This window comes from Anneissia japonica, unplaced genomic scaffold (genome assembly GCF_011630105.1).
Source record: "Anneissia japonica isolate Jap-2015-1 unplaced genomic scaffold, ASM1163010v1 scaffold93_len1081246_cov171, whole genome shotgun sequence".
NCBI classification, from domain to species: domain Eukaryota; kingdom Metazoa; phylum Echinodermata; class Crinoidea; order Comatulida; family Comatulidae; genus Anneissia; species Anneissia japonica.
Window position 1 is genome coordinate 1 of NW_022726429.1, and position 12,519 is coordinate 12,519.

At 33.3% G+C, this 12,519-nt stretch overlaps 1 protein-coding gene across 1 annotated transcript in view; it reads right to left on the reverse strand.

The window, feature by feature from the left end:
- Window positions 1-1,196: 1,196 nt before the first annotated feature.
- The window catches only part of LOC117113173 (fibropellin-1-like), a gene marked incomplete at its 3' end in the record, with an annotated part of 57,031 nt that continues 45,708 nt past the window's right edge, over window positions 1,197-12,519 (reverse strand). Inside the window, exons 11-13 of the mRNA XM_033256451.1 lie at window positions 4,413-4,538; window positions 3,785-3,898; window positions 1,197-1,322 (exon numbers count right to left, since the gene is read on the reverse strand). Of these exons, the coding sequence (XP_033112342.1) occupies window positions 1,197-1,322; window positions 3,785-3,898; window positions 4,413-4,538 (366 nt within the window). The remainder of the gene's footprint in view (window positions 1,323-3,784; window positions 3,899-4,412; window positions 4,539-12,519) is intronic.

A 12,519-nucleotide genomic window follows, 5' to 3' on the forward strand; every position in this document is an offset into this window, starting at 1 on the left:
ATAAAAATATATTTAGGCCAAAAACTGCGGATTTTATAAGTCCGCAATGACAATAAATTGTGTTTAAAGTTGTATAAACACTGGAGAAAACTATAGTACAAACAGGAGGAGCTAATAATGGACTTTAAAATCATGGCATAGAAATTCACACAACTACAGGTCTCCCCCCAATTCAAACCACTTTGTAGTACCAGGGTTTCTATGGTCTTTAGCATATGTGAGGTTTCACCACGAAATGAGACGCATCGTTGGTGAAATTATATTGAGATATTCACCAAAACAGCCAAGTCAACATTTTTACAAAATTTTGATTTTAATGTTTTTGAATAACTTGATACTTATATTTTATGATTGTATACTGTCTTTGTAAGTGAATTTTCTTGCCAAAACAGTGTTCTCTGCACATATTCTGTAATTCTAGTCATATTATTTGTACAGGTTAGTTTATCTTTGAGGCTGATTTTCTCAAAACGTGGTTCTTATACACCTAAACTTTAAATGCTCACAACTCTGGATTTACTTAATAGTAGGGAAGCCATTCAAAGACCAAATGAAAGCTTATGATGTGATCTACCCAGATATAATATAAACTCATTTTTTGAATTTCTAACCATGAGACTCATTTTGTGGCGAGACCTCACAGATTTGTTCTCTAATTAGAATAATAAAGAAAAAAGATATTTGTTAGTGTGGGACAACAGATAAATTGTCTTTTTTGGTAGTCTTTAATGTTTTATATGTTTCTTATTGTGTTTGATTGTAAGCTCACTCTGGGATTGATGTGTTTTTTATACCGAAATAAATAAATAATAAAACATGAAATGTTTTTTGCACTCCTTTACATGTTTACGCATATGTAAGTCTGCTTCGGTCTGCTTTCTTTCTGTTCCCTCTTTTCAAACAAAGACATATGGAGATAGAGCTTATTCAATTGCCTCTCTTAGACTATGAAATGGTTTGCCAGGATATGTTCGTGAATCTCAATCTGTGGATATTTTTTAAATAACACTCAAAACTCACAGTTTCAGCTCAATTTAACTGAAAACGGTATAGTATCACACTAACAAAGCATGTGTTTGAACATAAAGGCAATTTTATTATATAGGCTTTGCCTGTAATCAAGGAAGTATAAAAAATACCTGCTGTAATGAACCAACAACAAGAGCAATCATTATCTTAGTACATGTGGTACTTACGATTCTCACAAGTCGCTCCTTGCCAATTATCCGGACAATCACATATGTAAGAGAACATATGACCACTGTTGGTATTAGTGCAGGTTCCTCCATTGTGACAAGGACTGCTATCACATGGCAGAACACCTGTTAAAAATAACAATTGTCAAATATTTATGTAATATCCCTGTTCTAATCCTTTCTCAGACAGGGGTCTCAAGTTGAAGAAGTTTTTCCGGGAGATCTGCTTAAACAAACTTTCTAAGCACATCTAATTTTGTTTTGCTACTTATGGTGACGACATCCGTAAAGGCAAATGAAAAAAAAAAATACAGCAGTAGTAAATACATGCCGATTAAAAAAAAAAAGTGCGGGAGATGGCAGGATTGTGGGAGGCCTTCCTGTTTTCCGGGAGACTCCCATGAGTTGCGGAAGACTCGGTAGCTACGTATCACAATCATAAGTTTCATAGATATTGGTACTAGCTTGAAACTTCACGCCTGCGTCAGCTCAACTATAGGCCACCTTTCGCTGAGCTCTGTCCTTTGAATATTGTTGCAAAGATTCCATAAATAACAAAAATTTGTAGGGAAAAAAAAAAAAAAACTGGCTGTGTGGTCGCAAGCACGGACTCATTGCATGGCATTTTAGACAATATCTATATTACACACGTTTCTGCCGAATCATAAAAATGTGTCAGAAATGGTCTTTAAAAGGGGTATAAATTACTACTTGCAACGATACATTCATAATATTATAATAGATGGCACAAAGTTGATGCACAATTCTTGACTACAGTATCGCCTGATATTGCTGCAAATACATACAGCTGCTATATAAATGTATATACCAGTTACATAGCAAATACATGAGACATAAATAGGCCGTGAGCCGAGGTCACAAATTTACTTTATAAATTAAGTTGCGTTGACCACGCTCATAGAAAATGAACTTTTAATGCAATACAAATTATCAGGTTGTTTTAATGAAAAATAAGCAATGTTGTTCCTCAAGCTATGGTACCGATATAAAAAAAAAATGCAAAAAACTACGATTGCTAAACCCTGTTATCACACGCCAATTCGTTGAAGGTCAAGCTTTCTCGTCGGGTTTAGTGCATTGAGGCCTTAATAACAGTACTACCGCACACCATTTAGGTAAAGACAAAATCTAGCAGCCACGAGGAACAGTATATTTAAATAACATGAATAATCTATTACCAGATCCGGGAAGCGTGACGGTGGTATGAGTCGAAAAACATTGTAAAAACATTAAAACACACCACAAGGACAACAGTGACTAAAATTTGGAAAGTTTTCTAACAATTTAAAATAATAGGACCCAAGTTGGGTCCAGGGCCAAACCCCCCTGGGAAGTAGCGCACTCTGAACCTTTTTAGAATTGTTTTGAGAGGAAAAAGTGGAAATTGCAATAGACACATCATTAATAATACCGTATTAGTAAGTCTAATAATAATTATATAACTCAACTGTGGTGGATCCAGGAGTTCAAAAGAGGTGGCCTTGAATCCGCCATTGCTCAAAACATTCATTATCCAAAGTAGTCATAATCACGAAAAATAAGCATGAAAAACCGGATCCCATCCTAAAATCAAATGTTTGTACCCTTGCCTCAGCATTCACTAAGACATATTCTGAGTCAGGTGCCGACCCGATGGAGTTTATAATGTCATACCCAGTGAAGGGCGTCAATTTGTTTTGAAAGGTGGAGGGGACATTTCATGAGTTGACACTGACCTCAGACCCACCATGGTTGGGGCTGAGGTGAGAAAATTTGAGGAAACGCACCTCTCGATGTAATAAATGACACTTTTAGTAGGCCTAAAATTCATTATCATCACATCACCATTATATAATAGGCCCTAGTCAAAATGAAGTGCCAACAAATTTCTCATGATGTTTTATCAGAGATTTTCGGCAACCATAGATATCTTATTATTATGTGTGATGTAAGATGTGATTGCATCTCAATATGTCAGCGTGCTGTAGGGCCTAGGTTATGGAGTGTAACTATATTAAACAATTGTATTATAGAGTGTAATTGTCAATAAACAGTGGTGAATTAAAGGGGGTGGTGCAGCAGGCCCGCCTCCCCCCACCCCACCCACACCGCTAAAATTTTCAAAAAAAAAAAAATAAAGCAAGTCTATTCAAATTTTGAGTCTAAGGCTGCCATTTCCGGCCATCTAGAGGTGCCATAATCATAAATTTTCGTTCTTCAGCCACAACCATGGTGGGGCTGAAGAACTTGGATTCCTGGCTCTGCCAATGATAAATGTTCGCTGAAGTCTGTGATATCTTACGGACTCTCATAAATTTTGAATTTCATTTTTATTATTCAATGTATGATGAAGCAATTTTTTGTAGAGCATTTAACCATCCTATTACTACACTGTTTACATTCAACTATATAATTATATTTTATTTTATCCTCCGTCTGGATGTTTTTGGCAAAACTATTTGCTAAACAAGAAAACAAAATTTTATTTTAATTCTTTTTCTGCCCACCTTTGATGATCTTCAACAAATTTTTGTGAAACAAGAAATAAAAAAAGTCTCGCCTTACCCATCTAACAGCAGATACATTACCTAACGTCTCACAGTTAGTGCCTGTAAATCCACTCACACACTGGCAAACATAACCACCACTAGTTGCGGGGAGACACTGGCCACCATTTTGACACGGAAATAATGCACAAGATACTAAAAAAAAAAAAAAAAATGAAAAAGATTGGAAAGGATGCATCTAATAAACTAAAAAAAATGAGGGGAAATGTTAGAATTGGATACAAAAATACATGCAAAAAAGCTACCAACAATATAGGCATAACAATGATCTAATAAATACTATTTATAGCATTGCAAGAATATTGTACAATCACTAATACATTTAGAATTAAATTTTGAAAAATCACCAACAAAAATACCAACTACAGTATTTATGGATAAAATTAAATTAGAACAGTTATTGCAAAACAAATCAATACCATATATCTAACAGTATTGTACATTTCTAACAAATGATGCAGCATTTGAGGGAAATTCCATTTGAGAGCTGTGCTTAACAGAAAAATCAAGTCTGGTGACAGGCTTAACTGAGAGGACACTTAATATTTGATAATAGAGTTGCTTAATAAAACATTTTATAGTACAGAACAGCAAAGGTCAAATGACACTAGAAACAATTGTAACGTTACCCATATATCAGATATACTACCTGGGGTCTCGCAGTTAGTGCCACTATAGCCACTAAGGCACTGGCAAAAGTAATCGCCGTTATTAAACTCGGTGAAACATGTGCCACCATTTTGACATGGTTGCGTACTGCAAAGTCCAAGATTACCTTCGAAAAGAAAATAACAAGTAAAATGATAGGAAAGGAAGAGAAGTTAATCAACAAAGAAATGAAAGGAAAAGTTAGTAAAAACAATTGTACAACACAAAATAAGATGCAAGAGTGTTTATATTATTGAAAGAATAATGTACAGCAGTGGAGGGCATAAAAGTTGGTTAGATAGAATTGCTTACGAGATGGACTCAGAATATAGGCCTAATATAAACTCTAAAAATAAGAAATACAAGCATGACAATCAACAATTACGTTCATAACTAACCCCTCCCACAGTGAACATATGGATCAAGAAACTAAACACAGTCACAAAGACAACTTACACCGGGATATTTTTTTTAAGCGAGGGATCGGAAATGTTTGAAACTATTTAAAAAGATATCAGTGTTACTATTTTGAATAACAAAGTGTGTTTAATTGATATTCGATATTATAATTTGCAATATGTCTTTGTTAATCATTCGGTAGACCTAATAATATTTATTATTATTTTATATAACCAGGAGTAAAAGAATTTACCACGGATCTTAATTCGTATCTATCACTGTAAACACCTAGGGGTAATCATAGATAAAAATCTAACTTGGAATAAACAAATTGATAATGTAATAAACAAAGTTCTTCCTGGATTATACTACATTAGGAAAAGTAATTATATCTTGCCCCCAAACATACAGTCAATGCTGTACATGTCAATAATTGCACCACATTTTAATTATTGCAATGTTGTGTGGGGATGATGCAATCAAACTTTACAAAATAAAATTCAAATATTACAAAATAGGGCTGCTAAAATTATTACAAAGGTCGCAAGATATGATTCAAGTTCAGAAGCACTCAATAACTTAAACTGGAATAATTTAAACACCAAACTGTATCAAGATGAAGCTATAACCATGTTTATGAAAGTTACTTGCATAAGATAATACAGTAATAGTTTTATTTTGGTTTCTTTTACTTCTTTATTTCTGTTTGTCTTGTAAATGTTTTTGTAATTTAAATTTTGTTATTATGTACTTCAGAAACGGCCTTGTGAAAAACACATTTAATTTGTGATCAAGTTTTCCGTTTTCAAATAAAGTCATTATTATTATTATTATTATTGTATGATAGAGATCCGGATTGTATCACCAAAATCGAATACAGTTATGTGTTGTTACTTTCATCCAAATGTATCATCTTTTATCTCGCATTTCATTTTATTTTAATATTTTGATTCCAAATTTCATAAAGTATATATATGATTGAAATTTAAAACAATTTTTATACATGACAATTATCTCTGTCTTTAAATTTAAATGAAAAATTCCAACAAGCTGTGGCTCCAGACATGCCAACAAATGGTGCGGCTCCCAGTGGAGCCCAAACAAAGGGTGGGGGAACTAGTTCCCTGTCGCTCCCGCATAGGCAGAAATGGTAGAATGAGGACAGTGGGTGCGCATACGGACCGTTAATTAATTCTTCCTGGTATTTTTCAGTCAATTTCAAAAGATCCTTTAAGTGGTTGTGGCCTTATATGTCTCTGGAAGCTGAACATGCCAACTAAACCACAAAAGTAAGTACCAAAATCTGCGACCTAGACGTATTATTTTCAACAGTGTACTGTTAAACTTGCGTAAATTTACTATTCCTATATAATAATACAATCGAGTAACAAAACTCCCAATAATTAGGCCACTAATACAAACTACCAATCTGACAAAAACATTAATTAATGCAGGATCGATCGGGACAGCATTCGTGTGCGTTGATCATTGTGTTACCAATGCGTCTGGTTAGTTTCAACAGCGTTCGCACGTGGGCACCCATATATGCTTTTATAATTTTTTTTCGTTAGCAACAACAGGCTTTTATACGCTTCAATGCAGGATGGATTATATATATCGGGTAATGCAGAACAGTCTGCACAACTTTGCGTTGATCATTGTTTACGCGCGTGGGCGTTCATATTATTTTAAAATGTTTGTTAGCAGCAACAGACATTTATACCCTTCAACACAGCAGTTCGGCTATGTGAGACAATAAAGCGTTGGATGTTAACTCATTAAATACCTCTAAAATTAATTATGTTACCTTGTTTGGATTTTTTCAGACTTTTTGTATGTTATTATGTGTATATTTTAGGAAAATATTCCTTAAAAATTATATCTGTTGCAATTAGTTCTAAGTTCACTATGCTTTTGTCAGATTGACTTGACTAATTCTCTTAATGTCTTCAATCTGTAAGTGTATTTATGACATTGATGGGGACATCGATTGTTAAATATATAAATTTGTAGTGGACACCTTGTGTAGACTAAGCATGAGTCAAGAGTCAGACTATTTTCAGAATAAATTATCGTTTTTATTTTATAGTTTATAAGACGAAACCTTTCAATCATGGTCCAAAATCACATAAATATAAAGCCAGGTCTGCCCTTGTAGATAATAATAATAATAATAATAATAATGATAATAATAATAATAGTAATATAAAATGAGTAGTGGCTGACTCCTCATAGGTTTTAATAAAATACTTTGCCAATCTAATAGTATACTGCTAAACCAGCTAAAATTGTCTTCAACTTTATTAAACATATCCTCACTGGGGTCGTTCATGAAAAAAAAACTGTGCAGTGACTTGCATTTGTGACTCTGCGAGCACGAGGTAGAACAGTATGCGCACGGAGATGGGAAACAGTGGCCTATTTCTCAACCCTTGCCATACTGTATTCAATTCAATACATTTCAAATTCTATAAGGGTGTTAACACAAAATTATAGTAATGAAATAAAACAAAAAGTCCTTGGTCACATTTTATTTAAAAGTTGTTTTTCAGCAAATCAACTCTTTATTGTGTAGCGGGTTATACATATTTTGTCATATGACAATTAGTTCTACCATAACGCTATACAATGATTGCTTCTATTCTAGTCCTAAATAACATTCCTAAAACCATTCGGTTCAATACCATGTGCACATGCATCCCACCTTTCTCGTACGGACCCAATTCCCCAAGAACTGTAACGCATGCCTACGTTGGCTGTACAACACGATAAAAATCTGCTCCAAAATATATTTGTCACATTTTATTTAAAATTTGGTTTTAGCTATTGACTATATTTGTAGGTCTAATCCTTATTTTATAGAAACACAAAATATAAACATCAAAATTCCCGCGATACTTGGTGTGGGACTTTGTGTGAAGCCGATCATAGAAACCTGTGTTAAATGGATCCACTGTATGAGTCATGCATAATTTGCTGATGACGAAATATTTATTCTGATGAATAATTAAACAATGTTCCTTGTGGCTGCTAGATTTAGTCTTTACCGAATATTAAACACGTCCAGTCACTGCAAAGTCATTACACTTCAGTTAGCCATAGAGGATGGACGTACCTCTTTGGAACATTTTGAAGGGTAATTATCGTTGGTTATTTAAGGTTTTAGGATATATTAGGGATGTCATGTTATAGGCATATATAGGCCTATATATCTGTGTGCATATCATATGTACGTAAATAAATGTATATAATTAGGTATCATTATTCCGTTTAGTCACCATGACCTATGCGTGGGCATGTTATGAAGAGGCTGCCTTGTTTAGTCTCCTATACAGTGACTATATACTGTATAAGTGTTTGGTTTGAGGCCTCACTTGGAAAAGGGAAAGTAAGGTGTTTGTTTCCATATTACTAACAATTTTTTAAGTGTTGGAATGTCGGTCACAATTTTATATCATATTTATATAACATTAATCAGGAGAGTAATGTTTTGCCTCAGAACCGTACTGAATTCAATGAATTCTCCTATACAGTGACTATAATAACCAAGTGTTTGGTTTGAGGCCTCACTTGGAAAGGGAAAATAAAGTGTTTGTTTACCTATTATTTTATTACTGGAAATTGTTTTAAGTGTTGACTGTCGGTAACACTTATATCGTATTTATATAACATTAATAGGGAGAGTAAGGTTTTGCCTCCGAACCGTACTGAATTCAATTAATTACCTAACCTGTTTTTGTCTGTGGCGCCTTTGAGACGTCACACATACAGGTGGTCGCTAGATTGGTATGTACTGTATGTTACTGGCTTTCGGCTATTGTATTGTTAGTACCAGGTGACTAACGTAGTACGGTTATTGTGATTAACATTGGTTTCACTTGGTTACGGACTGAATAATGTTCGGCCTTTAGCTTATAGAGATTGTCTGCAACAAAGGTGTGTTGTATTTCTTATCTTAACAAAAAAAAAAGAAGTTATGAGGCCTCCCTTCCTAATGACCAGTGGTCAACTGCTTTGCCTATGCTTTAGGCCTATAGCACATGTAACAAGATTTATTGATATAAAAATGCAAAATCACATTAGCATTCTACAATAAATACCACTGGTCTTACCTGCATGTGCATATATCACCACATAAAATCACGACGAAATATCTTAACAATCAAATATATTAAAATTGTACTGTCATTTAATAGTGAAACAATGGTATTGGAGAAAAACACGTGGTTGCATAAATGTTAATCTTTATTAAAAGACATATTAGTCTGTGAACACAACTTGCTATAGTGCGCATCTGTTACTAAGGTTTGATCTTTATGACACATTAATACAAATGCATTATTTTTATAATTATACAAAACCACAAATCATTTTCACACTATAATAGAGCAAAGGCTTTCTGTAGTTGTCAGTGAAGATTCATATACCATTTTAGAAGTGTTATTATTTAGTTATTAGAATTAATCCATTAATCTAAAATAGATAAGTTAATTTATGTATTGTCAATTACAAGATTATGTACACAACTAAATTGATTAATGGTTCTGCTTTTCAACCTTGATGTCGATGGTTCAATCCCTCACTGTGCATTTCGCTTGTGTCCTTGAGCAAGGCACTATACCTGTGGCTGTCTCTCTCTCCATGTTAGTTACGGGTTTGAGCATGCATATTTCGATTTGTTTACAAAAGGGGCGGAGGTATCGTGCTGCATGTTGGGTACTAACTATAAAGTTAAGGTTAAGCTTGTGCGGCGAAAACTACCTATTACCTCATCCTATTCCTGAATATGCATATCTAGATAAATTGAGGAGTGGTACCATAATTTAACACAGTCTAACCTCACTTTTCAACAAGCTAGTTCAGTTCTACTCAACGTTATTGTATATTCGTTTCATCTAACAATCAAGTGTTTTATAGCTTCAACACAGAATTTTTTACTTGGAATAATTTGTATATGTTAACACACAAAAGTTTGTTGTATTTCTATTACATTTATGCTATACGACAACTAAAATAGTCATACCTACAATACTGCAAATAACGTATAGGTAAGATTTATTCGTTCTAGCTTTTTAAAAATAAAAACCTCATTTGATTTTTAATTCAGCCTCAATTTGTTCTTATTTAATTTTTAAGCAATTTCAGTCTTAGTGTTCTTATTTAAAAATGAGTTCGTTAAACTAAAAAAAGTAAAGCATTAGTTTAGTAAAGTTCTTAGTTTTCAACTAAAATTAGAATGAGAAAAAAAATTGAATAATAACACTTTTACATATCTCTTGTATCCTTTTGCAGACCCTATTTTGCTTTTATTTAATTTTTTGTTTTGAAAATTACAAATTCTGTAAATCAGTAAAATGCAAATTGTTTTAATTTATTTTTCATTCAGAGTCAGTTGAAGTTGAAGTTTTTTTTATTAAATTTAAATTATTGTTACAATAATCCAAAATAAATGGCATAATTTATCATCACTCCATTTAGGTATTTTAAAAATATTATTGCAAATGATAATATTATCAGTTTTGGTATAAGCCTGTTAACTAAATTTCTATGGAAAAAACAGAAATTTAAATTTTTCTTTTAGCACTGACCATCAAATTAAGTTGTAAAACACATTTTTGTCAAAAATATTTAATAAACAGAGATATCATAGGCCATAGATACGGATATACAACAAAATAAAGCACAAATCATTAGTTGTTAAATACATGTACAAGTAGAAACCACCCATCTATGAATAGCAACAAACATAAAAGTAGTAATAAAGCTCAGAAGTAAAGGGAATGTTAAACAATTAAATATTTTGTTGGCTAGTGATTGAAATAAGGGAATCTGATCATTTCGGAGGGTTGATTCAAAAGTTTTGATCTTTATATTTAGGGAGAGTATGTTTAATTAATAAAATGTTTTAAAATGCAAAACCTTCAAAAATTGGAGTATTTGCAGGGGGCGATTTGCCTGACATTTTTTTTGCCTGACATGTTTATTTGTCTTAGTGATCAAAATAAATATGCTAGTCATAACCATCATAATATACAGTAGTCATAAGAATACAGTCTACATTGTGGAGTATTTCAGTGGTTTATTGAGGGATTGTGGATTGTGCCCCCTGTTCCTTGGATGGCCTAGCATGGGTGCTCATACCATACCTCCATGCTCATACCAGATGTAGCTAATCAATTTACCAAGAATTGAATCCAAGGACAAAATTGTTGAGCACAGTAATCATCCTCGATAATGTGTTCATCCCATTATAGTGCGGTAAAATGAGGTCAGGTCGACTATGAACAAGGTACGTTGATTTCAAGCTTAAAAATACAGCTTAATATATCAACTTAAAAAAAAAATGTACAGTGATAAAATACAGTCGACTCCGCCTAAGTCGAATCTAATGGGACTGGCATAAAAAGATCGAGTATACAGATTTCGACTTGCAAATTTTCAAAAAAAAAAAAATATATATATATTAACATAGAACAATACTATGTGTACTCAATGCCCACAAAATCGAATTTCTCGCAAAACCGAACATTTTTTTAAAGTCCCAAAATCATTCCTATTCTTCTTTTAATGAAAACTTGAACTCCCTATTCCGAATCTCGGACGATTTGTCCAATTCAGGATGGTAACACTCATTGGAAAAACCAGAAGATGGTTAAATAGATATCGTTTAACGACAAGCATACCACACGTTGTGAAAACGAGACGCTTAGCTGTACTCGCATTGCCATGGAGATTATCAGTTGATTAACATGACATGCCAGTAGACGTTTTGTTGGTTAATTATTGAAATTTAGGTATGCATTCCAATGTTTTAATTAGTGTATATTCTTGCTTTTAATCCTTAAAAACCATTTGTAATCAACCTGAAATAAAGACGGAACTCGACAAAGCAAGTTCCTACTGGTTATTCTCTTTTTAGTAGACGTCTAATTCAAATTCGTTAGATTCGTCAGTGTAAATTGCAAATGCACCTCAACATACTATTCAAAACATGTTGCTAATTTTATTATGGAAGAAATTTGTAGAGAATAAAAACTAATTTGTTAGGTTAATTATTTAGATTTTACTCTAAAATAATACCATGAGGGTTTCATATTTGTTTTTTGCTTTGTTTTATAAATTTGTTTAACAAAACATTCTTTATTACACCGAGCTTGTTTACTGTCACGCACTATGAAACTTTGGGCGATCTGACATCATCACAGCCAAAGTAGATGTCTAGTGCAAAACACCCCACGAAAATGGACCAATTGGCGGGCAGGCAGATTTTTTGGGGGCGCGACCTATTCTGTTTACAACTAGACTACCAACCAGCATTGCCCAACGAAGAATGTGTGCTTGGAAAAATATAATCAGATCTAAAGAAATGCACGCAAAAACAATATAAAAATCGCATCAATTTTATTGGTAATAATTAAATTTGCTGAGCAGTAAAGCAAAACAACAGGTACTGTACGTATTATTAAATAATGTGTTGAAGGGGTGAGAGTTACGGAAGCACCTAAGTGCCATTCGACTTGACGACTTGTCAAGATAATTATGTTGTCAAGTCGACATTATATACATATCATGTCGACATGACGAGATAGATTATCTTGACAAGTCGACATACTAAAAATGTTTTGTTGTCATGACAAGATAGGTTATCTTGACAAGTCGACATAATAAAAGTTGTATGTTGTCATGGTGAGATAAATTATCTTGACAAG